The sequence below is a fragment of the Mirounga angustirostris genome, unplaced genomic scaffold, assembly GCF_029215605.1.
Source record: "Mirounga angustirostris isolate CCGP_5_RB_7025 unplaced genomic scaffold, mMirAng1.0.hap1 SCAF_5, whole genome shotgun sequence".
Taxonomy (NCBI): Eukaryota; Metazoa; Chordata; class Mammalia; order Carnivora; family Phocidae; genus Mirounga; species Mirounga angustirostris.
Genome location: NW_026991713.1, coordinates 10,352,112 through 10,379,047, shown reverse-complemented (window position 1 = coordinate 10,379,047; position 26,936 = coordinate 10,352,112). Strand labels below are relative to the sequence as shown.

General features: G+C 44.3%; 1 protein-coding gene across 2 annotated transcripts; it reads left to right on the top strand.

The window, feature by feature from the left end:
* Nucleotides 1–26,931, top strand: EIF3L (eukaryotic translation initiation factor 3 subunit L). Of its 2 annotated transcripts, XM_045872554.3 has the most exons (13): nucleotides 1–154; nucleotides 684–732; nucleotides 1,814–2,024; nucleotides 4,722–4,801; nucleotides 7,788–7,849; nucleotides 11,407–11,476; nucleotides 11,692–11,765; nucleotides 15,556–15,727; nucleotides 17,377–17,531; nucleotides 18,282–18,452; nucleotides 19,510–20,007; nucleotides 25,636–25,716; nucleotides 26,717–26,931. In XM_045872554.3, the coding sequence occupies exons 1-13, from the start codon at nucleotides 122–124 to the stop codon at nucleotides 26,753–26,755; spliced, it is 1,695 nt and encodes a 564-aa protein (XP_045728510.1). In that variant the 5' UTR covers nucleotides 1–121; the 3' UTR covers nucleotides 26,756–26,931. The 2 variants fall into 2 exon arrangements, with proteins under 2 accessions (XP_045728510.1, XP_045728511.1); XM_045872555.2 differs by lacking the exons at nucleotides 1–154; nucleotides 684–732; nucleotides 4,722–4,801 and having other exon boundaries at nucleotides 1,815–2,024.
* The last annotated feature ends 5 nt before the right edge of the window (nucleotides 26,932–26,936 follow it).

Here is a 26,936-nt window from a genome sequence, read left to right as displayed (position 1 = left end):
GGGGCTTCCTAAAGACTTCCGGCTTCCCGGCGGGCCCTGGAGGGCTGAACTTCCGGCCTCACGACGCAGGCGCGGGCCCCACTTTTCGTTCTTTCCGGCGGTGTTCCTGAGCCCCGCAGCCATGTCTTATCCGGCTGATGATTACGAGTCCGAGGTAAGCGGGTCCTGCGCGTGTACTGGGCTCCGCCATGGAGGCAGGGTTCTCTGAATGCTGGGCCCCGCGGTGAGACGGTGTCCGGGCCTCTCTGCCAGCCTCCACGGGCCGCGACCAGCTGCGGTCTGCCTTGCGGCGTGCGCGGCCCTCACGCTGTTTCCACTGCTTGCGGCTCCTCACCGGCCGGGTCTCTGCCCGCCCACTTCGCAAGTCCGGTCTCCTCGTCCTCTCGTTTTCCGAGATCGGAGACGGAGGCTGGTTATGGGTTGTTTCTGTAACTTAGTTCCTGTGGGCTTGGCTCACTTGTCAGTCCCCGTTGGTTCCCACAGCCTCTTGTGCTTTGCTTTGTTGCACGCGTAACGTTGTATTTTCTGCTAATTCTCCTTTCTCTCACGGGCATGTGAGTTTCTCAAAGGTCGGGATTGTGTTTTATCCACTTTTGAATCCTTAGTACTTGGCACATAGGTCCTCGAACGAGCATTTTGGATTCATGAATTGGTGACTGTTCCTATCTCTCTTTCGTTAATAGGCTGCTTATGATCCCTATGCATACCCAGGCGACTATGATATGCACACAGGTGAGACTACGGGCTTGTCTGGCTCGCTGGGTACTTCTAGGGTTTGGCACCTTTTTGAATGTCTCAGAACAGCTCTGACGGGCATCTGTGAAACACTGCTTCTCCATGGTCCAGGTTTGGAGTCAGTTATTAGTTCTTAGAAGGAGGGTGGGATAGAGCCTAATAAATCAGGCCTTTTTCATGGTCCACCTCAAAGTCTCAGAAGGGAAGGCTTACTATCCTGGCTGTGGCTTCCTTATTAAACTACTTGCTGAAGAAGAAAATCTTGTTGTGAAAAATTAGTGATTCATACCAAGCCCAGATGAAATCTTTTTGGAAGGTTTTGAGGTTTCCTGAAATACTATAATGAGTTGGCTTGGCTTAGCATTTTGTAAGTGCCATGCATTTTTACAGGTATTTTGTGCGAAGTGTTTCGTTTAGTCCTTACAATAAGTACCTAAATTAACGTTGTCTCCATTTTCTCAGATGAGAAAACTGAGCAGAGAAGTTTAGTAACTTGCACTGTTGTGTAGGTAGAAAATAGCAGTCATTCATTCAATGAATATTAAGTGCTGGGACACTGGGTGGCTCAGTTGGTTAAGTGTCCAACTCTTGATCTCAGCTCAGGTCTTGATCTCAGGGTCTTGAGTTCAAGCCCCCTGTTGGGCTCTATGCTGGGCATGGAGCCTACTTAAAAAAATATATAAATGTATATATTTAAAATGTATGTGTATAAGTTGTCTCCTACTTACTTCCCCTTCCCACGGTTTTCCCCTCTCTTCCAACACACATATAACTGTTTTAGGTGCGAGGGTATACCTGAGTACAAGACAGACAAGGTTCTTGCCCTCATAGGATTTAGGTTCTAGTGGAAGTAACAGATAATAAGCAAGTATGTAATTGTAAATAATGGTAAATGTTCTGAAGAAACAGGACGATGGGATTGAGAGTGAGTTGGGGACAATTAAATCTTTGTTTAAAAGGGAATTGTACCTGATTTTATAGACTTGAGTTTTGTTTGGGGGATGGTCTTGCCCTTTTGTTTTGTAACATATTGGGTTTGAAAACACTTGGTAAAGTATTTATTATATCCAACCTCTAGGAGATCCAAAGCAGGATCTGGCTTATGAACGTCAGTATGAACAGCAGACCTATCAGGTGATCCCTGAAGTGATCAAAAACTTCATCCAATATTTCCACAAAACCGTCTCAGATTTGATTGACCAGAAGGTGTATGAGCTGCAGGCCAGTCGTGTATCCAGCGATGTCATTGATCAGAAGGTATATGAGATCCAGGACATCTATGAGAACAGGTACAGAGTGCTGACTGAAATGACCCTCTTTCTGGGTGGGACTGGTTTACTGATACAGCCCCTAAGGGGCGGGGGGGGGATGCTGTTTAGTCATTTCTCTGTAAAGAGAGTGCCCAAGGAGTTCTGTAATTCCTTGTGAGGAGACATGTTATTTTTTTGGACTGTATTCCTAGAACTTGTATAGGGCCTAAAATAATAATATCATTATCAGTAATCGTAGCAGCAATTAGTATGTCTGACCAGTATAGATCAGGCAGTGTTCAGAATGCTTTTCCTGTATTTACTCATTACTCTTCACAGTAACCCCATGGAGTAGGTAGTATTATTTTCTTTATCTTACAGATGAGGGAAAAAGCATAGAAAGGGTAAGTCATATAGCTAGTTGAGTGCATATGTTGAGTTTTGAACCGGCATAGCCTGATATCAGAGCCTAATTTTTTTTAAAGATTTTATTTATTTATCTGAGAGAGAGAGAAGGAGCAGGGAGAGGGGCAGAGGGAGAAGGAGAAAGCAGACTTCCTGCTGAGCAGCGACCTGGGGACCTGGGGTTGGATACAGGGACTCCAGGATCATGACCTGAGCCAAAGGCAGACACTTAACTGAGCCGCCCAGGTGCCCCCAGAGTCTAATTTTTAAGTTACTGTACAAGTTAATGCATAACAGGGTGAGCCAAACTTTGAGTGGTTGCTTCTGTTTTGAGGGGATTGCCCTTGTGTAATTGCATTAGAGATGAGACAGGTTAGTTAGGGTTGAGATAGTCAGAAAAGACTTCACCAGGGATATAGAATTTAAACCATTCCTGGGAGGGGTGCCTGGCTGGCTCAGTTGGAAGAGCACGTGACCCTTGATCTCAGGGTCGTGAGTTCGAGCTCCATGTTCTGTTTTTTTTTTTTAAAGATTTTATTTATTTATTCATGAGACACAGAGAGACAGAGAGAGAGAGGCAGGCTCCCCATGGAGCAGGGAGCCCGATGCGGGACTCGATCCCAGGACCCCGGGATCATGACCTGAGCGGAAGGCAGACGCTTAACCAACTGAGCCACCCAGGCACCCTCGAGCTCCATGTTGCGTGTAGTGATTACTTAAAAATAAATAAATAAATTTAAAATAATTAATTAATTCCTGAGAGGGTGGGTGGACAAAATGAATAGCCAAAGGCTTTTTGGATTAATGAATAGAATTAATCCATGAACTGTTTTTTCTTTCATCTCCAGGTCTTTCTAGTTGAAGTATGTAGATCAGTGCTGTCCCATAGAAATAATAACACTAGCCACAGGTGTGATTTAATTTTTTTCATCAGCTGCATTTAAAAAATGTAGAAGGAGGGGTACCTGGCTGTCTCAATCAGTGGAGTGTACCACTCGGTCTCAGGGTTGTGAGTTTGAGCACCACATTGGGTGTAGAGATGACTTAAAAAAAAAAGTGAAATTAATTTTCATAACTTCTTTTTTTTTTTTTAAGATTTATTTATTTGAGAGAGAGAGAATGAGAGAGCACATGAGAGGGGGGAGGGTCAGAGGGAGAAGCAGACTCCCTGCCGAGCAGGGAGGCCGACGCGGGACTCGATCCAGGGACTCCAGGATCATGACCCAAGCCAAAGGCAGTCGCCTAACCAACTGAGCCACCCAGGCGCCCCAACTTATTTCAACATCTAAAATATTACCACACATAATCAGTATTAAACTGTTAATGAGTTACTTTACTTTTTTTTCATGCTAAGTCTTCTAAACCCTATCTTTTGTATTTATACCACATCTCAGTTTGTGTATGTTGGAAATACCTGATCTCTATTTAGATTTCATAGCATTTACAATAGAAAAAGCAGATTCACATAACCAGGTAACTTAAATTTACTTGAATGTTTTCCAGTAACTAAGTATTGGTTTTTTGGTTAAAATTAACAAAAATTTGAAATTCAGTTCTTTAGTCAAAATAATCACATGTGGCAAATAATTACTGTATTGGACAGTACAGGCAGATATAGACTAGTTGAAGCCAAGCATGTGGTAGATCTTACTGTAGGAGAATGTGTGGTGAGAAGAATGGCTGGTGCCTTGGAAAATACAGTGTTACTGAGATGCTTTGTGTTTTTTTATATATTTTGAAGTGGGGACTTGAATATGTTTCTATGCTAAACTGAAAGATCTGGAGAAGAGGAGAGGTGGGGCTTAAGGAGAGTGGGAGAAAGCTGAAGTCGCTCCTGAAGGGATCAGGGCTGTGAGGCATCTTGGGCACCAGTGTTTGGGTTGGGTGCTGTGGGTCTGTTGTGGCATCAGACTGCAACAAACAGACTGATTTTCTTCCAAGTTTGGATAGGGGGAGGAGGCACAGTGCTCTGGGAAAGTAGGGAAAATATTGCTAAGGGGGGAAGGGTGGGAGTGTCTAAAAAGTAGTTACCAGATCAGGGAACAGTAAGCTGTTATGTATGAGTAGAGTTCATGATACAGAGGCAGGAAATGATCCTAAAGAGCATGGTGGTTGCATAACTGATAAAAAGGAGAGTGTTCACCGTATTAAGAAAAGTTGAGGTGTAGCTTTGGGTTGAGGAAAGTTGTAAACTTGGAGGGTTCTGGCCCTGACTTTGTTTCTGTGACATCTTCCTCTTTATGAGCCTGGGTCCTTATCCGTAAAATGTGTGGGTTGCCTCTTTGGTGCTTCCTGTTTTGGGGTTCTAGAATTTTTCTGCTTGATTTTCAGCTGGACCAAGTTGACTGAAAGATTCTTCAAGAATACACCTTGGCCTGAGGCTGAAGCCATTGCTCCACAGGTTGGCAATGGTAGGTATGCATTCTTTGTGTTCTGTATGCTGGATGGGATTCTGTGACTGAGGGGTCATGAGGAAGCTCAGAATAGTATGTCTGTTTTGCTCACTGCTTTGTTTCCTCAGGGCTTGGTACATAGTAGACCCTTAGTAAAGAACTTGTTGAGTGAAGGCGGAATAAACAAAGGGGACAGAGACATCTCACATGTGATGAAGCTGAATTTGAGATCTTTGTCCTGACTTGTTTCCATTTCCCCCTGTGATTTTGCGGGTCATTACATTCACTTGGGAATGGGCTGTCTGGCTTCCTCCCACCTTTCACTTTATGATGGTGTTTATTATATATGGTGTAAAATAGGAAGATCCAGCTTCATGCTTTTGCATGTACATATCTAGTTGTCCCAGACCAGTTTTTGGAAAGACTATTCTTTTTCCACTGGATTGTCTTGGCACCTTTGTTGAAATTGGTTATCACGTAAATGTAAGGATTTATGTCTGGACTCTCAGTTTAACTCCACTGATATGTGTCTATCCTGATGCCTGTGCCATACTGTCTGGATTATTGTAGCTTTGTGGTAAGTTTTGAAACCGGGAGGTGGTAAGTTCTCCAACTGTGTTCTTCTTTTTCAAAATTGTTGTTGGTCTTCTGAGTCCCTTGGATTTCCATATGAATTTTTTTTTTTTTAAGATTTTATTTATTTATTTGAGAGAGAGAGAATGAGAGAGAGCAAGCACATGAGAGGGGGGAGGGTCAGAGGGAGAAGCAGACTCCCTGCCGAGCAGGGAGCCCGATGTGGGACTCGATCCAGGGACTCCAGGATCATGACCTGAGCCGAAGGCAGTCACTTAACCAACTGAGCCACCCAGGCGCCCCTAATTTCCATATGAATTTTAGGATCAGTTTGTCCGTTGCCGCAAAGAAGTTAGTTGGGATTTTGATAGTGATTGTATTGAATCTGAAGATAAATTAGGGGAATATTCCCATCATATTAGGCCCTCTAATTTATGGACATGCGATGTCTTCCCATTTATTTAGGTGTTTATATTAATGACATTTTATAGTTTTCAATGTACAAGTCTTGTACTTCTTTGATATAGCTAGCATTTTTGGGGAACACTTTATTTTTAGTATTATTGGTACACAAGTTTAGAACTCATTTTGTAGGAGGTGTTATTTTCTGTGTTGCTCAGACCATAAGCTCTGTTTAATATGTTGTCTATAAAGAATGTAATATTGTGTGTGTTAACAGTAGCAATCTCAAAATACAGTTGACCCTTGACAGCATGGGTTTGAACTGGGTGAGGCCACGTACACATGGATTTTTTTTGATACAGTCCTGACCCTTAAGATGTTCTTAACATTTTCTTCTCTTTAGATTACTTACATATTGTATACCGTGGTAATAGAGTATATAATATGTATACCATACAAAATATGTGTTGACTGTTTATGTTATTGGTAAGGCTCCTGGTCAGCAGTAGGCTGCTAAAGTTAACAATTAAATATTTGGGGACTCAAAAGGAGTATGTGGGTTTTTGACTGTGCGGGGTGGGAGGGGGTCTATGGCCCTAACCCCCACATTGTTCAAGGGTCAACTGTGTATAATTTTAAACAGGTAAGTAATCACAGGGCTTAATAGTATAAAAGGAGATTTGATGTAAAAATCCTCCTCCCTCTTCCCTCCTCAAGTCTTCAGTTTCTCTAGAGCCATCTAGTGTTAACACTTTCTTCTTTATCCTTTCCGTTATAGTCCATGCATACGTAAGCAAATAGGAATGACTTGTTTCTTTTTTACATAGACCAAATGCCATTTTCTTGCCTTTTTAAAGTTTATTCTATTTTTGGAGAGTATTCTGCATTTCCAGGATTCCCAAGACCACCCCCAGGTTTGATGATTTGCTAGGACTCTGGGTATAGCTGTACCCACAGCTACAGAGCAAAGTTAGTAAAGGGAAAGGGCACACAGAGTGGAATCCAAAGGAAACCAGGTGCATGTATGTTATCAACAGTCCTTTCCTGTGGAATCACTTGGGATGTGCTTAATTCCTTGAGCAAAGAATTGTGACGTGTGAAAAGTTGTCTATCAGAGAAGCTTATAACACATTCAGTGTTCGAGGATTTTATTGGGTGCTTGTCTTGTGGGTACACCCTCTGCCTAGCATGTACCAAAATTCCAGGCTCCCAGAAGGAAGGCAGGAGTTCAGCATAAACCATAGTGTTGCACAGTTTAGGCTGCGCAGATTGCCCTTGTCGGGGTACTGGGGACCCTCCTGAAATCCAGGTTCCCGGATGCCAGCCAAGGACCAAATTTACTAGCCAAAGGATAGAAGTCTCAGACCTACTTTGTTAATTCTTTTCTGTACAGCGTCTGTACCCAAAGAACTTTTTTTCCTCCTTTCTTTTTAGTGGTTGTATCATGTCAATAGGATAAATTCTTTAGAATTTCTAAGTCGAAAGTACCCATGTGTCTGCAATTTTGATAATGTGACATTGCCTTTTTTGGAGCTATTACAATTTATTTATGTGTTGGTTTGCTAAGCAACTGGATAGCAAAAATCTAAGTGGCTAAGGGAAATGGATCTGAATGAGATTAAGATGAGGTTGAAAGATAAAACGAGGGGCTCATGGGTGGCTCAGTCGTTAAGCATCTGCCTTCGGCTCAGGTCATGATCCCAGGGTCCTGGGATCAAGCCCCGCATCGGGCTCCCTGCTCAGCAGGAAGCCTGCTTCTCCCTCTCCTACTCCCCTTGCTTGTGTTCCCTCTCTCGCTGTGTCTCTCTGTCAAATAAATAAATAAATCTTAAAAAAAAGGTTTAAAAAAAATGATAAAACGAGAGATGAATTTTCCTGTTGCATGTATTCTTGGGGTGTATTAGAATTTAGATTTCATTTTGTGTCTTAAATCATGTTTATTCCTCTCTTCCCTTCAAAAGGCTAAAACTGCCTGAAGACCCTAGTTGTTTTGTGGATTACTAAAGCAGCTCTTTGCCATCTCTTTCAGATGCCGTCTTCCTAATTTTGTACAAAGAATTATACTACAGGCACATATATGCCAAAGTCAGTGTGAGTATCTAACTGTTGTTGGTTCTATGCCATTTTTGCCTTTGGAACACAATCATTAGTTTCTGTTGGTTCAGTGTCCAAGAGTGGTTGGCATGTGTTTTGAGTGTTGAGAAATGACAGAGGGAATGATTGAATCCAACAAGTTGGGTGTCTGTCCCAGACAAATTGTGGTATGGCATAGCTTGTCTGTCCTTTTCAGTTTCTCCATCCCCACAGTTCCTGACTCGGCACTCACATTGATTGGGTTGCAGGATGCCATCCTAATGGTGTGTTCCCAAACACCTTCTATTGCCTCAGCTTGTGATGCCCTTGCTTTTTACCTTCAGTGCATGACTATGAGCCTTCTGCTCTCTGAAACACACATGAAACTGTCGCTGTGTGCCAGGCATAATACTAGGTACTTGGCAGGCATCTATACTCTAATCCTCACAGTAGTCCTGCAAGGCAGGCAAACTGAGGTGCAAAGAGGTTGCTTTTTCTCAAATTCATGCAACGAGTAGGTGGCAAAACTCCTTGTACCCAGGCCTGGCTTATTGTGATACCAGTGTTCTTTCTACTGTACTCTCCCAGCTTTGGGCACTTGTTTGATTCTTCTCTCATTTCTGAATTTTAGAATGCGCAAGTCTCTTAAAATAACTGTACTATTTATATACACCATGACTGAAAATCTCTATTTTTAGCCCCTGTTTATCCAAATCCATACTTGTATATCCAGCTGCCTATTCCACATCTCCACTTGGCTGTCTGATAGTCATCTCAAATTTGGGTGTTTTGTTTTAAGATTTTATTTTGGGGTGCCTGGGTAGCTCAGTCGGTTAAGCATCTGCCTTTGGCTCAGGTCAGGTCCTGGGGTCGTGGGATTGAACCCCACGTCAGACTCCCTGCTTGTCAGGGAGTCTGCTTCTCCCTCTTCCCCTCCCTACCTTGTGCTCTCTCACTTGCATGTACTCTCTCAAATAAAGTTGTTTGTTTGTTTTTTTTTTCAAAGATTTTATTTATTTGACAGAGACCGTGAGAGAGGGAACACAAGCAGGGGGGTAGGAGAGGGAGAAGCAGGCTTCCCGCGGAGTAGGGAGCCCCATGTGGGGCTTGATCTCGGGACCCTGGGATCATGACCTGAGCCGAAGGCAGACGCTTAACGACTGAGCCACCCAGGTGCCCCTAAATAAAGTCTTTAAAAAGGTTTTATTTATTAGAGAGAGAGAGAGAGTACTAACAGGGGGAGGGGCAGACGGACAAGCACACTCCTGAGTGAGCAGGGAGCCTGACAAGGGTCTCTATCCCAGGGCCCAGAGATCATGACCTGAGTCGAAGGCAGATGCTTAACTGACTGAGCCACCCAGGCACATCATATCAAGTTTAACATACCCCAAACGGAAGTCTTATTTTCCCTCTAAGCCTGTTCTCAAGTCAACCAACTCAATAAATAATACCACCATCCACCCAAGTGACCACCTTGGTGGTGGTCTTTTTTTATTTTTTTTTAAAGATTTTATTTATTTATTTGAGAGAGAGAATGAGATAGAGAGAGCATGAGTGGGGGAGGGTCAGAGGGAGAAGCAGGCTTCCCGCCGAGCAGGGAGCCCGATGCGGGACTCGATCCTGGGACTCCGGGATCATGGCCTGAGCCAAAGGCAGTCGCTCAACCAGCTGAGCCACCCAGGCGGCCCCTTGGTGGTGGTCTTGACTTTTCTCTCCCTCCAGCCTTGTAGCAAATCCTGCTCAATTCTGTCTTCAACATACTTCTTGAAACTACCCACTTCTCACCTCCATCACTGCCGCTGCCCTCGTTCAAGGTGTTATGTCGTCTCTTGCCTGAACCATGTAGCTGCTTCTGGTATCAGTTTCCACTCTTCACTTGAGCTTATTCTCAGCCTAGTAACCTGCAGGATCCCTTTGAGACATGGTCTCGTCAGGTCATGCTCTCCGTCACAATCCTACCATGACTTCTCATCACACTTAGAATAAAATCCCAGGTCTTCGTCATAGTCCTGCTTGATCTGGCCCCTGACTCCCTTGCTGGTCTTTCTTACAACTTTCCTTCCTTTCTTGGGCTCCTGGCCATACTCTGGCCCTGCAGAGCACACATCACTGGCTGACACTGTAGTGTTTGTTTACTTGGGTTTTGTTTGCTACCTGCACTAGAGGGTAAAACACCACCAGGGCATGGACTTCTTCTCGTCACTGCTATAATCTGGTGCCTAATCCTTGATGGTGACAGGTTAATTGTTGGAGCTTGTATGTGTACGTGTAAATGAAGGAACCTGGCACCATGATCTCTGCTTAGAGTATTTCCACCTTCTCACAGTCAACTTTCATCTCTCTGAAGACCACCTGACCTGGCTAGATCTCCTACCTTGCCACAGGAGCCACCGTCAGTGTAATGTAATGTAATGTGTAATGTAATGTAATGTGACACCGTCAGTGTCAAAGTAATGCAGAGGGCCATGTTTTTCTGGCATCCCAGTGAGATCTCTGACTACCTCATCTGATAGAAAGTAAAGGTTCCCTCCTACCGTTGCTGCTCTAGCTCAGGTACTTTGTGGACTAGGTTGAGAATCTAGCTAGCCTGTGTAACATCGCTTCTTTGGGAAGACCATGGCATCAGACCCACAGTACAGTTGGTTTTACCACCTCTCATCTTCCCTTTGGTCTGTAATGAAGATTCAGCAGAAGTTTATTGACTGTATAACCTCTTTGTTAGGTACCAAAGTACTTTCATATATATGATCCGTTTTAAACCCGGTGCGGGGCAGGGGGGGAGCTTATTGAAAGAGCATTTATTAACATTGGGCTCTTTCACTACATAGTCTCATGCTACAGAGGGATTGAATACTGTGTCAGAAGCTCACAGTTAGTAAGCACTGGGCCTAAAACTCCAGGGCTGTGTTCTTTCTAGCTCATCACAAATAGTATCATGTTGTTCCCCAGCTCTGAAATCTTCAGTGGTTGTCAGTTGCCAGCAATATCAAGTCTAGATTGGGGGTCAACAGCCTTCTGTGTAAAGGGCCAGATAGTTTTTTGGATTTGAGGCCATAGTGGTCTCTGTTGAATCTTCAGCTCTGCCTTTGTAGCAGCCATAGACAATGAGTGTATATGGCTATATGCCAGTTGAGCTTTTTATTTGCAAGAAACAGGTGATGGTGGATTTGCTGATCTCCCTGGCCTAGATTCCTGTTTGGCGCTGAAAGACCTCTACATTCCTAGCCTGTTGTAGTCTAGTCCAGCATAGTAGCGTTATCTGCGCTTACTCACCATCCTTCGAGCACCATGATTTTAGTTCTTTGCTTTTGTTAGTACTTCTGTCTGCTTCACCAGATCTGCATGCATGTTCTCAAATGGTCAGTTGAGGTTGTTTGCCATAAAGCCTAATCATTGTGGTCAGATACTCGGTGCCCTTTTGAACTGCTCTAGTACTGCTGTCTTCCCTCTGACTTGAGTGCTCTTTGCACAAGAAGGGGAGATTAGGCCTTGGTTCTCATGTGTGTTCAGCTCTCATGGCAGACCATGAGTAAAATATTTTAATATCTGTCCTGATGTCTCTGTTCTCTTTACAGGGAGGGCCTTCCTTGGAGCAGAGGTTTGAGTCCTACTACAACTACTGCAATCTCTTCAACTACATTCTTAGTGAGTTTGAGGTTTGGCCAGGGTGTGAGACTACGATGAGGCCTATTGTTAGCCTCCAGCTCTTTTTAGCAGGATTTTAACATGGGAGTGGGAAGGAGGGATGTCGCATGATTCATAGTTCTTTCAAGAGAAAAATTACAAAATGCATTCTGTAGGCTTACTAAGTGAGCATAGTCATTGCTTTGCGTCTGACTTTTCTGTGATCTCCTGCACAGATGCTGATGGTCCTGCTCCCCTTGAACTACCCAACCAGTGGCTCTGGGATATCATTGATGAGTTCATCTATCAGGTATCTGGTCAGCCTTGGTCTAATTTGAAATAACTAGTGCAACAAAAGAGCAGCTGTTATCATTGTTTGTGTTGTTAAAAACATGCTTGGGATAAAAATGTCCCATCACTGTGGGAACTATCCCACTGTGGTGGTCTTTGATGTCATGGTTTTCTGAAGAGCCAGGCCTAAGAGCTCTGGATATGAGCTTGGAAGGCAGCAGAGTTGAGCTGACTTGAGAGTTGATCTGGTTAGAAAAATAAAGGCGTCATAAGCTTTGGAGTCAGTTACTTTGTTTTTAAGTCTATATTCTGTTTCTGAAGAATAAATCTGAGGGACGCCTGGGTTGTTGGTTGAGTGGCCAACTCCTGATTTTGGCTCAGGTCATTATTTCGGGGTCCTGGGATCGAGCCCCGTGTCTGCTGCACGCTCAGAGTGGAGTCTGTGCACCTGAGCCCTTTCTCTCTTAAATAAATAAAATCTTAAAAAAACCAAACCCAGAACAATTGAATTTGGAAAAATACTTGTTTTCCATGAGTTTTATGGGGATGGTATAACTCTCACTGGGTGTTTCAGGAGAAATGAGTTTCTTAATAAAGCTGTTATTTGAGCTGCGTAGACCAAAGAGACTTACAAAGTGCTGGCAGATTGCGATTGGTATGCTGAAAAAGCCCCCCTAAGGCCCATTGAGAGAGAGGCTTATGAGGCTTCGGTGCCTTTGCACAGAGAAGGCCAAAAACCACACTGGCATTGTTTGCCTTTTCTGGCTCCTTGGTTTGTGTCAGCCCCTTTGGCATAATTTTAGAAGGTTGGTGGTCCTGTTGACTAATAGCAAGTCAAAGGAGGATCATCTGTGCTAAGGTTCTTCATCCTTCTTAAGACTATCATAATCCCTTGGGTTTAGCTGGTGTTCTCTTAAGGGGCTTAAAGTGCTCTCACTCTAGCAAAGACTGGCCCGCAAGAGCCAGGTGTGATTCCTCCCGGCCAGGTAGATGTCACATGGGGTAAGTGGCTTTTCCCTGCCACTCTGCTTTCATTTATTTTTATCAGTACAGGTAATGTGTGAATGTGTCATTACTGTTTAAAAACTTTGTGTTTTTCAAACTGCAGATAAAGTTTATTTTTATCTTTATTGTTTTTAAGATTATTTTCTTAGAGTGAGCGCCACAAATGCGCCCGAACCTCTGGGGAGAGAGGCATAGGGAGAGGGAGAAGCAGACTCCCCGCTGAGCAGGGACCCTGATGTGGGGCTTGATCCCAGGACCCTGGGATCATGACCTGACCCGAAGGCAGATGCCCAACCCGCTGAGCCACTCAGGTGGCCCCAAACTGCAGATAAAGTTTAAAGTGTCTTCCTTGGGGCGCCTGGGTGGCTCAGACGTTGGGTGTCTGCCTTTGGCTCAGGTCATGATCCCAGGGTCCTGGGATCGAGCCCTGCATCGGGCTCCCCGCTCGGTGGGAGGCCTGCTTCTCCCTCTCCCACTCCCCCTGCTTGTGTTTCTGCTCTCTCTGTCTCTCTCTAACAAATAAAATCTTTAAAAAAAAAAAAATAAAGTGTCTTCCTTGCCTTTGCGGAGGCATCGGTTATTGTCTGGAAAGATAGGCATTACATTCATGCTTCTCGGGCATTTATATAAACGTACGTATAAAATACACCATTTAAAAATGGTATTATGTTGGGGTGCCTGGGTGGCTCAGTCGTTAAGCGTCTGCCTTCGGCTCAGGTCATGATCTCAGGGTCCTGGGATCGAGCCCCGCATCGGGCTCCCTGCTCGGCGGGAGGCCTGCTTCTCCCTCTCCACTCCCCCTGCTTGTGTTCCCTCTCTCGCTGTATCTCTCTCTGTCAAATAAATAAAAATCTTAAAAAAAAAAAAAAAAAAGTGTTTCCTTAAAAAAAAAAAATTAAAAAAAATGGTATTATGTTGTGTAATTTGCTGTGATGTGGAACACTTAACATGTCTACGTAGAGATGGCTTTATTTTTTTTCTGCCATGTACATGATACGGATATACCACTGTTTTTGTGATGAAGCTGTGGGTGTACAGTTTCCACTATTAGAAACAGTCCATGAATATTCCTGTATGTGTTACACATAGGTCTGTCTGTAGAGATCACCAGAGGTAGAATTGTTGGTTGAAGAATTTTTGCTTTTTACGGTTTTTTTTTTTGTTTGTTTTTGAGAGAGTGAGAGAGTGTCTGCGGGAGGAGGGGGGCAGGGGCAGAGGGAGAGAGAATCCCAAGCAGGTTCCACATCTAGTGCAGAACCGAGACTGGGCTTGATCTGACAACCCTGAGATTGTGACCTGAGCTGAAATCAGGAGTCAGATGTTTGACTGAGCCACCCGTAGGTGCCCCGCTTTTTAAGTTTTTTAAAATCAGCTTTATAGAGTCAAAATTTGCATACAGTGAAATACTGATTTTAAGTGTGCTGTTGATGAGATTTAACAAATGTGTGTGCACCACCACAGTCAAGATGCAGAACACTTCAATCACTTTGGACCTTAATAAATAGTAATACCGTGTCCTCTCCAAGGGCTGTATCAAATTACATTGCTATCTGTAGCATTTGAGAGTTTTTCTCTGCTATGGATGTTATTGGCCTAATTTTTGTCTGTTTGATGGGAAAGAAATGGTAATCTCATTTTAATATGCATTTCTCTGATATGTGAAGAGATTAGGTATTTTCCCTGTTAATTAACCAATTTTGGTTTTCTTTGAAGTAATCCTCAGTATCCTTTGTTCATTTTTCTATCGGATTATCTTGTTCTTACTGAATTATGAGAATTCCTTCTATATTCTGGATACTCTTCTGTTTATTATAAATCTGGAAACTTTTTTCTGTGTTCTTAGGGGAAGGTGCTAATTTGGACTTAATTTGAAGAGCATTTTTGGGTCAGGTCATCTAGGACCTTGATTCTGGGTCACTGGTTTCCAAACTTGGTGTGCACCAGAATCGACCAAGGAACTTTTAAAAACTGGTCGAGAGGCGCCTGGGTGGCTCCGTCAGTTAAGCCGCTGCCTTCGGCTCGGGTCATGATCCCGGGGTCCTGAGATCAAGTCCCACATCGGGCTCCTTGCTCGGTGGGGAGCCTGCTTCTCCCTCTCCTTCTGCCCCTCCCCCTGCTCATGCTCACTCTCTGTCAAATAAATAAATAAAGTCTTAAAAAAAAAAAAAAAGACTGGTTGAGTGGGTAGATCTTTTGTGCTGTTCTCTGGGTGACTGAAGGCACCAGCCCATTCCTGGTTCCAGATAGAACCACTGCCTTAAGGAATACCTGTGGTGTGGGCCCTAGATGTGCCTTCCACTTGGTGAGGCCCTGTGGTCGATACAGAGGTGACTCAGACTGGGTTCCTGTCCCTGGTGAATGGATGGTCAGCTCCAGTAGGCAAGACTCACACATACAGACACCTAACCCTGTCTCCACCATGTTGTCATTCGTAATCCTGACTCGGGCATGGCACAGCCTAAGAGAAAAAGATCTATTACAAGCCACCCAGTTCTGACAGCCAGATCGACTGCATTGTGAAGCCCAGAGACATTAAATGACTCTAGGCTGTGTTTGACTCCAAATCGAATGTTTTTTCACAAACTACCTTTCATCTTAGAGATTTTTATTTAGCTGTGGAAGAAGTGACATACTTAGTAATGAACACAATTCAGTGTAATCAAAGATGGGTTTGCAAAAACAAGTAGCATACAGAACAGTTTAGCATGAGATGTGGTGCTGTGCCCTCCCCCTCGGACCCCAGGCACTGTCCCCCCATTTCAACATCGTGCGCCACTCCTGCCTCTCTCCCTTCTTCCCCACAGTTTCAGTCATTCAGTCAGTACCGCTGCAAGACTGCCAAGAAGTCGGAGGAGGAGATCGACTTCCTTCGCTCCAATCCCAAAATCTGGAATGTTCACAGTGTCCTCAATGTCCTTCACTCCCTGGTAGACAAGTCCAACATTAACCGGCAGCTGGAGGTGTATACAAGTGGAGGTGAGTGCTGCTTGCCATCTGTTCCAGGGGAAGAGCGGCCGTGGGGAGCGTGGGGGAGCCACGGCGGATTAGGTAAACGGCTGCGTGTCTTTGGTATTGGCTGTGAACAGCAGCCAAGGGCGGGTGCTGAGGGCTGTCGGGCTTGGCTGTCTGTAGGCCAGCACACTGAACCAGCCGGCACTCACGAGGTCTGATTTGCAGACACTCCTGTATCTCCAGGGCCTTCGTGTAGGTAAGCGCTTCTCACACTTTTTGGTGTCAGGACCACTTTACGATCTTTAAAGACTAAGAATCACAGAGTTTATCCGTATACATTTTTTTCCCTGTGAGAAGAGTGCCATTTTTGCAAATCTCCTTAGCACCTGGCATAGTAAGAGAGCTGGATTCTCATTCTGCCCCTGCCTTCAGTCTGTTAGAATTACAATATGCGGTTTGGGTTGAAGTATATGAGGGAGACCTGGCCTCACCCAGACATGGAGTTGGGAAAGGGAGGAGTATCTTAACAGCCTTTTCAGGTAGTTCTGCTGTTCTTTGCTACTGCATCCAAACTTGACAATGGGGGTTTCATACTGGTAAATTGCAGTGAGGAATCCGAAAACTTAGCAGTGAACTTTTACTTGGTTATGTTAAGGTTTACTGGTTTATCCTGCAGCTTGAATGGATCTTTTTACTCCTGCACAATTTTGTAAAATACTGGTTCATTGAGTTACAAAGATTTTCTCAATGTTGACATATTTTATTATACAACCTAGAAATACCACTTTCATCATCAGCCTCATTAGATAAGTCTTTATTTAGAAGCTGTTGGGCTCATAGTGGCAGATACATGTTTTTAAAACTAGAATTTGCCTAAAAGCTCACATTTTCATCGGCAGTGAGCACTCTCCCTTGTTTTTATTGAAGTGTAACAGGCTCACCTCATTCATTTTTGAAAAAATGTCTGCTAAATACCCAAATCTAAGTAACCGTAATTTGTGTGTCAGTCATTCAAGTAAAAATGGTGTTTTGTGGAAAAGTGGCTGGTTCTTTTACCACATATGGTGGGAAGGAACACAGTAATTACTGATAGAGTTTGCTGCCACTGCCTGGTTTATGCTAGGTTGTCAGTGGTTTTACCCACTGTTGTTTCTGCACCATCAGTGCAAATGGCATTTCAGTGAGAAAGACAAATAGCATCTAAGTGTTATTAGGAAAGTAGCTTTGACCTTATGAACTTCCCGAAAGTAGTGGCCTTGATGAGTAACTGCTCCTGATAAAAGGGGCCATTTCAGTAATCTCAGGGGTCTTGGAACCAACCAAACAAACAAACAAAAACCTGGCCCCCCGCCCCCCACAACTCTCCTTGGTAAATTTAAGGTTAGTATAAGGCCAAGGACACTTGGCCGGTCAGTCGGTACAGAGTATGTGACTCTTGATCTTGGGGTCATGAGTTTGAGCCTCACGTTGGGTGTAGATTACCTTTAAAAAGAAAAAAAAAAAAAGATGCAGGTCAGGCATGCTGCTTCTGGGTATTCCTTTGAAGGCAGTTATTCCCTATTGCAGGAAGCTTTAGAGGCCAGTAGTAGGTGAAGAGTCGACTCAGTGACACTCAAGGCTTAGGTTTACCTTCCTTCACCTGCCCCTATGGTCATAGTGTCTGTTTCTTTCAGGTGATCCCGAGAGTGTGGCTGGCGAGTATGGACGGCACTCCCTTTACAAGATGCTTGGGTATTTCAGCCTGGTGGGGCTTCTGCGTCTGCACTCCCTTTTGGGGGATTACTACCAGGCCATCAAGGTGCTGGAGAATATCGAACTGAATAAGAAGGTGATTACCTGTTTCCCCCTACCCCCCTACCCAGAGCCAGAGTCTGCTTTCAGAGACTCTGATCTATAAGGACAAATTTCAGGGATCAAAAAGAGGATTCTTCCCCAGGCTAGTTGAAAATTGAGACGTGGGGGAAGCACTGTAGTGAACATCTGCACGTAGACAAGGTGCTTTCTCTTTGTTGCTTAGTAACACTCAAAATGTTCAGTCTTTGATTCTACTTTCAGAACAATGATAATGGCAGTTTTTTACTTTTCATATTTTTACTATTCAAATTTTACTAGTAAAGGGATTAGTAAGAGGCTTAGTTCTAAGATGGTATAGACAATGATGATTAGCTGTGGTGGTTTTTCTTAGCCACAGAAAAATCAGTACTTTTTTGTTTGTGTGTGTCTTTGTCTTTCAGTCTTTCTTGTTTATCTGTCTTTATTGGGTTTATCTGGAAAAGCAAGGAAGAATACACACCTGAGGTGTGGAGGGATTTGGAGCTGAAAGAAATGTTAGGGTCACCTGATCCAGTGCTTTTCTGTTACATCTAACAATATGGAGTTCTCAGGTCCTATAACTTGATCAGTAAATGGTATGGTCTGAACTCAGAGCCTCTAACTCCGGAGCCAGGGCTTCCCTGGGTAGTTCAGGGCCTCTGTAAGGGGCTTCCACCTCAGCTGACACTGGGCCCTGCCAGCTTCCAGACTCTCTCTGGGATGAATTGGTTTTAGGACTCATGGGTGCTTCTCCCTCCCTGCACAGAGCATGTATTCTCGGGTGCCTGAGTGCCAGGTCACCACATACTACTACGTCGGTTTTGCATATTTGATGATGCGTCGCTACCAGGATGCCATCCGGGTCTTTGCCAACATCCTCCTCTACATCCAGAGGACCAAGAGCATGTTCCAGAGGACCACCTACAAGTATGAGATGGTAAGGAAGCCTCTGACCAGCTTGACCCCTTGGCACCTAATCCCCACAGTTTTTGGTAAACACTATCCAAAATTTTCCTTTTTGTATGTCTTTTCAATAGGATGATTTCTTAATGGCTGGCCTACTCTTAAGTTTCTTTTGTTGTACCTATTATTTCAGATCATTAACTCCTTGACGATAAGGACAGTATCTTTTGTTTTACTTTTGTCCCCCAGCATTTATTCAGCAACAATTTGAGTGTTCACTGGGTTCTGGGTATTTAAAAAGGAGTTAGATGTAGGTATCATCCTCAAGCAGTTTGCCATGGAGGAGGGAGGGTCCAAGACGTGCATAGAATTGGGAGGTTTCTTTTCTTTCTTTTTTTTTTTTTTTAAGATTTTATTTATTTGACAGAAAGAGATATCGAGAGCAGGAACACAAGCAGGGGCAGTGGGAGAGGGAGAAGCAGGCTTCCCGCTGAGCAGGGAGCCCAACACAGGGCTCGATCCCAGGACCCTGGGATCATGACCTGAGGTGAAGGCAGATGCTTAATGACTGAGCCACCCAGGCGCCCCAAATTGGGAGGTTTCTAGGCAGAGCAAAAGTGTTGAGACTTGGAAGTATGGTGATGTAGCAGGACAATGAACAGTTTTGTTGGAGGGTTGTAGAGTAGTCAAATTGGGGTGTTAGGTTCTGGGGTAACCTTCACTACCTAGCTGAAGTATTTAATTTTTATAGGCATTATGGTGCCATCAAAATTTCTGGATGACTCAGTCATAATAGTGTGGGAGGATTGATCTGCTGGTGAAGGATGGGGTGGACCAGGGAGAATTAGAAGGAGGCCCCAGTGAAGAATCCAGGAGCCAGCTGAGGAGGCCCCAGAAGTGGGCTGGAAGTTCAATAGAGCTAGAGGGTGGATTGGGAGAGACTTCGGGAAAGTTAACTGACCAGTGCAAGACCAGGGAGAAATCAGAGGTCTGTGCAGCGTGTTCTTGGGAGGGTGGTAGGGCCACGTTGGCAGTGGGGACCTCAGAAAGTCCATCTCATTTGATCCTGCACCAATTTCTCGCACCCCTAGATTAACAAGCAGAATGAGCAGATGCACGCGCTGCTGGCCATTGCCCTCACCATGTACCCCATGCGAATCGATGAAAGCATTCACCTGCAGCTGCGGGAGAAATACGGGGACAAGATGCTCCGCATGCAAAAGGGTGACCCACAGGTCTATGAGGAACTTTTCAGCTACTCGTGCCCCAAATTCCTGTCGCCTGTGGTCCCCAACTATGACAACGTGCACCCCAACTACCACAAGGAGCCCTTCCTGCAGCAGCTGAAGGTGTTTTCCGATGAAGTGCAGCAGCAGGCCCAGCTCTCCACCATCCGCAGCTTCCTCAAGCTCTACACCACCATGCCTGTGGCCAAGCTGGCTGGCTTCCTGGACCTCACAGAGCAGGAGTTCCGGATCCAGCTCCTTGTCTTCAAGCACAAGATGAAGAACCTGGTGTGGACCAGTGGCATCTCTGCCCTCGATGGCGAATTTCAGTCGGCCTCTGAGGTTGACTTCTACATTGATAAGGTATGGCTGCCTTCCAGCCTAGGCCTCTGGGGCCCTCTCTCTTCATCTGTTCAGCAATCAGTGTTTACTAAGCACCCACTCTTCTGAGCATTTGGGACTTAGCAGTGAACAAAATCAGCAAAGGTTTCTGTCCTCACAGTGACATTCTAATGTAAAAAAGTGGACAATAAACATTATAATGAAGCAGACCCTGTAGTAGGTGTCAATGCAAAATGAACAAACTTTTTAAAAATTTTTTAAAGAAAAGGGCACCTGGGTGGCTCAGTCAGTTAAGCATCTGCCTTTGGTTTGGGTCATGATCCCAGAGTCCTAGGATCAAGCCCTACATTGGGCTCCCTGCTCAGTGGGGAGTGTGCACCATCTCTCTCCCTCTGACCTTCTTTCCTGCTCATGCTCGCTTGCTCTCAAATAAATAAAATCTTTAAAAAATTTTTTTTAAAGATTTTATTTCATTTTTGAGAGAGAACGAGCCGGGGGAGGGGCAGAGGGAGAAGCAGCAGGGAGCTCGATGTGGGACTTGACCCCAGGACCTGGGATCGTGACCCGAGCCGAAGGCAAGACCCTTCACCGACTGAGCCACCCAGGCACCCCAACATTTTTTTTGAAGAAAAAAAAAGTTTCATTCTAGTCCAAGTTAAGATAGCTGCCTGGGATATAGTCTTCACAAAGAGGAGAGTGCTCCAGGGAAGGAATAGTTGGTGCAAGAGTCATATATGGTTTTGTTTTTGTTTTCGTTCTTGTTTTACATAGAGTTACAAGTTGTAATGAAAGACTTTCCAGAAAGGCTGTAAAACTGGAATCTTATGGGAATCAGCAAGTTTTTTTCTTATCTTTATGTTTGGAATGTTCCTTTTTAGTGGGTTTTTGTTTTTTTTAATGAAGCAGATGTACAGTGTGTATTTGGGACAGGAATAGAGCCCATGTTTTGAGGTTTTGCCAAGTCATTTTTGACCTTGGGTAAATGTTTTACCAGGAGCAGGGCCTACAAACATGAAAAATTAAAAGTTTCCTTTATTTTATCGCAGGTTAGAAACTGCCAAGTGCCGCGCAGTTAAGGGTAGTGGTAGTGGAAGGCAAAGGTTGCAGTATTACATAAGGTGCTCAGGGTAGCCTTTGTCGAGGAAGCGAAATTGCAGCTAAGACTTGAAGGAGGTGAAGAAATTCGCCAAACACATATCTGAGGGAGCAGCATTCCAAGTAGCTGGAGTGGTAAGGGCAAAGGCCCTGGGGCAGGAGTGGATCCAGTATGTTTGAGGGACAGCTTCATTGTGGCTGCAGTGACCTGGGATAAGAGGCTGTGGCAGAAGAGAAGATCAGAGAAGAAAGCGGGAAGGTGAGGTTAGACTTTCAGAAGTAGTTTAGCGAGTGGGAGCCATTGTCCTGACTTGTCCACCCTAGATTAGTGCTGTCTAGTTTTGAACTTCATGTAATGGACTGACAACAGCATGTGCTCTTTTTTGTGTCTGGCTTCTTTTCCTCAGTGTTAGATTTGAGAGCATTGCCATCCAGCGTTGCCATGCCCAGCAATAGTCCGTTGGTGCTTACTGTTCTGCGCTTGGCCCCCTGCTGTTGCAGGAGTTGGCTGCGATTTTCCCATTCTAATGCGGATGGACTTTTGAGTGATTTTGGTTATTACAGAAAGCGTACATGGTTTTAGAAAGTGGCTGTCAGTGGTGGTTCATTGAAGATGTTTTTTTAAGTGATTCATTTATATCTGCTTGAGAATGCAGAGTTATTTCTGGAAGGAGGCACAAGCAACGTCCTAGGCTCCTCTCAGGGGGAGGGGCAGGTTGAGGGGCAGTGTGAGTTTTCACTGTTGGATTTTAAGTTCAAGGTAACATTTTAATGTGCTTAATGAGGTTTTTAAAATAACTAAGTTCTGTTTTGTTTTCCTAGGTGAGTCTTTTTTCAGATTTAAAATATGCTAGACTCCTAGAATTGTTCTTTCCATGAAGTAACACCCTCCCCTCTTTGTTAACCCATGTGCGTACACTCAGAAGTAAAGAAGATGTACTACTCAGACATATGTGGAACCCCGATATGAACTTAAAACAGTCTGCTGAAATGAGTAGGCTGGTGTCTTTCATCTCTTCTAGAATATTTTTAGCTAATATCTCTTATTGACTCTGCTCTGTTTTCTTCTGGAGTTCTTACTTGATATATGTTAGACCTCATTCTGTCTTCGTGTTGCTTAAACCCTTCTTCCATCTTTTTTTGTCTCTGTTCTGGATAATATTCTTTTGATTGATTACTCTGTCCTTTTTGATCTCTTCAGCTCTGTTTTTGCTTTCTCTAATTTTTTAAAAATTCATGATCAAGTGTTTCCTTAATGTGCTTGGTTATTTATTTATTTTTTTTACTACATACAGTTCGTTGTTCTTGAAAAACTTTGTTGGCATTTTTTGAAGTGTGGGATGAACATTCATTCTTCTAGAAGGGATTTGCTTTTGCTTCTTCAAAGTGCCTGGGAACAAGCCCAGGCTACAGATTGTCAGAAGAATCACCTTGTGTTTATAATGTCCCCGGGAATGGGTCTCTCTCTTTACTTTTTTATGTTCCTCCCCCAACTTGGTGAGCGTTGCTTGGTGTCTGGAGTGGGATGGCTGCCCAGTCCTGGTCTGCCTTTAGCTTGAGGGTGTAGCCCTGTAGGGACCCAGCAGTGCACACAGGGTCTTCTGTAAGACTGGCCCTGGCCTTGGTTTGTCCCTCTGCTCGTCTTCTGGGATTGATGAGCAAATGCCCTCCGCGCAGAGCAGGCTTCTTTGTTTTGCTTAGAATGGTTTATTTTCTCTTAAGTAGCTCTTTACTGTCAGCTCTTCGATGCTGTGAGGAGATTTTTAAAAATTATTTATTCTGTATTTTTAGTTGTTTTGAGAAAAGTGTTGGTCTAAACATACTATTTTTTTGGGCAGTTTTTTAAAGGTATAACTTGTATAGCATAAACTTCACCATTTTATTTTATTTATTTATTTTTAAAGATTTTATTTATTTATTCATAAGAGACAGAGGCAGAGGGAGAAGCAGGCACCCCGCTGAGCAGGGAGCCCGATGCGGGACTGGATCCCAGGACTCTGGGATCATGACTTGAGCTGAAGGCAGACGCTGAACCGTCTGAGCCACCCAGGCGCCCTAAACTTCACCATTTTAAAGGATGTAATTCTGTGGTTAGTAATATATTCACAATGTGACACAGCCATTTCCACTGTCTAATTCCACATGTGCACAACTGCCTACTCATTAGCAGTCATACCCAAGTCCCCTTGTCCCCTAATCCTTGGCAAACCAGTAATCTGCTTTCTGTCTCTCTGGATTTGTCTTGTTTTTGATATTTGCTATGATAAAATATGTGGCCTTTTCGAGTTTGACTTCTTTCATTGAGCACGTTTTCGGGTCTCATCCAAGTTGTGGTGCATATCAGTACTTTATACCTTTTTATGGCCAGGAATTACTCCACTGTATGGATACACCACTATCCATTCATTAGTTGATGGACAGTTGAGTTGTTTTTACCTTTTGACTATTGTGGATAACACTGCTATGAATTTTTATGTACAAGTTTTTGTGTGAACATATTCTCTTGGGTGTATACCTACTTGGGGAATTGCTGGGTCAGTTTGGGTAGTTTGTTTTGAAAACTCATCTTGCTAAACCAAACCTTCTCATTTAGAGTTTATGGCTTTTGGAAGACTTGATGTTTGGCAGAACTTAGCTATCTCTGACATGAACAATCTCACTGAAAGTAGAAACATGTCAATAGGGAAGTTTTCCAGTGTTTTATTCATGCTTTTAAAAATCAAAACTATCCCTTGTAGTATCACATCAACTAAAGTTCTTTTCGAATTTATTCTCAGTGCCTAACATACATTCTTTGGCAGTATCGGTAATCTGCTCCATTCCCCTGTCATCACTTTGTAACCCCGCTGAAGTAGACCCAATTATCTGGATGGTCTTTAACAAAACACTTCTCGGGGCGCCTGGGTGGCTCAGTTGTTAAGCGTCTGCCTTCGGCTCAGGCCATGATCCCAGGGTCCTGGGATCAAGCCCCGCATCGGGCTCCCTGCTCGGCAGGAGGCCTGCTTCTCCCTCTCCCACTCCCCTTGTTTGTGTTCCTTCTCACGCTGTGTCTCTCTGTCAAATAAATAAATAAAAATCTTAAAAAAAACAAAAAATACCCACTTCTCCTGGGATGCCTGGTGGGCACAGTTGGTAGAACATGATTCTTGATCCTCAGGGTCATGAGTTCAAGCTCCACCTTGTGTAAAGCTTTGCTTCAAAATAAATACATAAAATACTTCTCCCAGGAATTAACAATTTGGTTATTACAAATAAAATTTTTATGAGGTTGTATTCATGTATTAATTAAATTACAACATAATTAAATACTAATAATATGATTCAAAAGTCCACACGTGAAAAAGTATTGTTTTTTTTTTTTTAAGATTTTATTTATTCATTTGAGAGAAAGGGAGCCACAGCAGGGGCAGAAGGAGAGGAGGAGGGAGAAGCAGGCTCCCCCCTGAGCAGGGAGCCCAAAGGAGAGCTTGATCCCAGGACCATGGGATCATGACCTGAGCCGAAGGCAGATGCTTAACTGACTGAGCCACCCAGGCACCCCATGAAAATGTTTTTGATTGCATGTTTTTGGGGTTATTATTTCTCTTAACTGGTTCACGTTTGTCTTTGGCAAAATGCTGCTTTCTGGGTTGTTGTTGTTGTTGTTGTTGTTTTGGTAAAGATTTTATTTTTATGTAACTCATGACCCAAGATCAAGAGTTGCGTGCTCTGCTGACTGAGCCAGCCAGGCATCCCTGCTTTCTTTCTGGCTTTTCTTTTTTCATCCTTGATTTAAAAAAATCCAGTCAGGGGCACCTGGGTGGCTCAGTCGTTAAGCGTCTGCCTTTAGCTCAGGTCATGATCCCAGGGTCCTGGGATCGAGGCCTGGCATTGGGCTCCCTGCTCAGCAGGAGGCCTGCTTCTCCCTCTCCCAGTCTCCCTGCTTGTGTTCCCTCTCTCACTGTCAAATAAATAAATAAAATCTTTAAAAAAAAAAAAAATCCAAAGAGATTCAGAGAGTTCTTGGGCCTTAACCTAGATTATGCAGGAATTTACAAGTAAAATGGTGTTCAACCACATTTGAGCTAAAAAACAAAATTTAGAATCTGGACTCATTTGCATCCTTACACTCCTAAACAGTATATGAGAATAAAATGCTGTCTTAAATGTTTTTATTGCTGAAAGATTTGTGTTCATTAAAAAAGACTTGAAAATAAAAATAGGGGCGCCTTGGTGGCTCAGTAGGTTAAGCACCTGCCTTCAGGTCATGATCTCCAGGTCCTGGGATCAAGCCCCGAGTTGGGCTCCCTGCTGGGGGTGGGGGTCTGTTTGTCCATCCCCCGCCAAATAAATAAAATAAATGGGTTAACAAGAAAATAAAAATCAAGCATCTGGAAAGAAAGAGCTGCTATCAACTGGTAATGCTCATAGGGTTCCCCCGCCCCCCCCCCCCCCCCGTTTGCTTTTGAAAAGCACCGTAGGGGTTTATGTAGCACTTAGCAGCATGGTTACTTGCAAGTCTTAAGTGGCTGTACCTCACTGCTTGCCTCTGACTCTGCTTTGCTTTTCCCATAGGACATGATCCACATCGCAGACACCAAGGTCGCCAGGCGCTATGGGGATTTCTTTATCCGGCAGATTCACAAATTTGAGGAGGTGAGAAGTCAGAGAGTGGTGTATGGGTTGGAGAAAGAGGTTAGGAACTAGTGGGGAGTTTTGAAAGTTTTTATTTTTCACTTCAAGAAAGCCTCGAGTTGGCCCTTTTTAAAGTTTCTGAGCGAGACTGGCTGGCTGCTTGGGGTTTGGGGAGTGGGGCTGGGCCTGTAGCATTTGCTGTGTCAGCCTTCTCTAGAGCATCTCTTTCCAAGATCTCTCTCTGCGGGTGGCCAGCTCTCCTCTCCCTCCCTGGTATTTCCTAATATGGGTGGATTCCCTGCCTGCTCTTACCCATCCCTCCCCATTTGGTAGTTATTCTCCGACCTAGACAGGTCTGGCCAGTTCTTGGAGGCAGAGGACTGGAAAGCTGTGTTTTGACAGACTTCATGTGTTTCACGTCTTGCCCTAGGAGAGGTCTTGTGGGTCAGGCCAAACGCTACGAGGATGCAGGGTGTGTGCATGCGGGTCTCCCTGTGGTCATAGCTGGAGCCACTTCATCCTGGTGTTCTGAGTTCTCCAGCAGAGGTCACTGCTATGCTCTGGTCCAGCCATGAGGCTCCTTCTGCAGGAATAATGCAGCCCTGGCAAGTTCAGCCTCTCTGAGCCTCGTGTCTTATAAAATGGACAGAGCAGTGTAGGGGGGTGGGGTGTGTGTGTGTGTGTGTGTGTGTGTGTGTGTGGTAGAAGAACAGTCTGCATGAATTGTGTAGGGCCATAGGAGTGTCAGGAGTGGAGCAGTGTAGGGGGGTGGTGTGTGTGTGTGTGTGTGTGTCAGGTAGAAGAACGGTCTGCATGAAATGTGTAGGGCCATAGGAGTGTCAGGAGTGGAGCACCTAACTGGGGCTTTATGCACCCAAGGTGGACACCCATGCCCGCATCAGAGACACCCCTTCCTGACTTCAGAGGGGCGGCCCAGGGGTCTGTCCTGGTGATTGTGCACACTGGAGGAAAAGGGTTGGTGAAATCTCCATATTTAATTTTGCTTTTCTTTTTCTTCTAGCTCAACCGAACCCTGAAGAAGATGGGACAGAGACCCTGAGTACATTCACACTCTTGTTAGGAACTTATTTTGAGGTCTTTGTAGGTGGGCATATTTTTGTCACCGTGAAGCCTTTACCTAGATCAGCCATCAGCCATTCAGCTGAATTGAAGTTTATTTGAATTAAGGACTGAAATGCTTTAAATAGGTCTCAGTAAAAGATCTTTGGAGCCAGATTTGT

Bases quoted from the DNA above. Each gene is read 5' to 3' on its own strand.
- EIF3L (XM_045872554.3), top strand. From the start codon at position 122: ATGTCTTATCCGGCTGATGATTACGAGTCCGAG. The intron at 11,766-15,555 runs GTATCTGGTCAG...TCTTCCCCACAG, and splicing joins TTGATGAGTTCATCTATCAG to TTTCAGTCATTCAGTCAGTA. The intron at 17,532-18,281 runs GTGATTACCTGT...CTCCCTGCACAG, and splicing joins ATATCGAACTGAATAAGAAG to AGCATGTATTCTCGGGTGCC.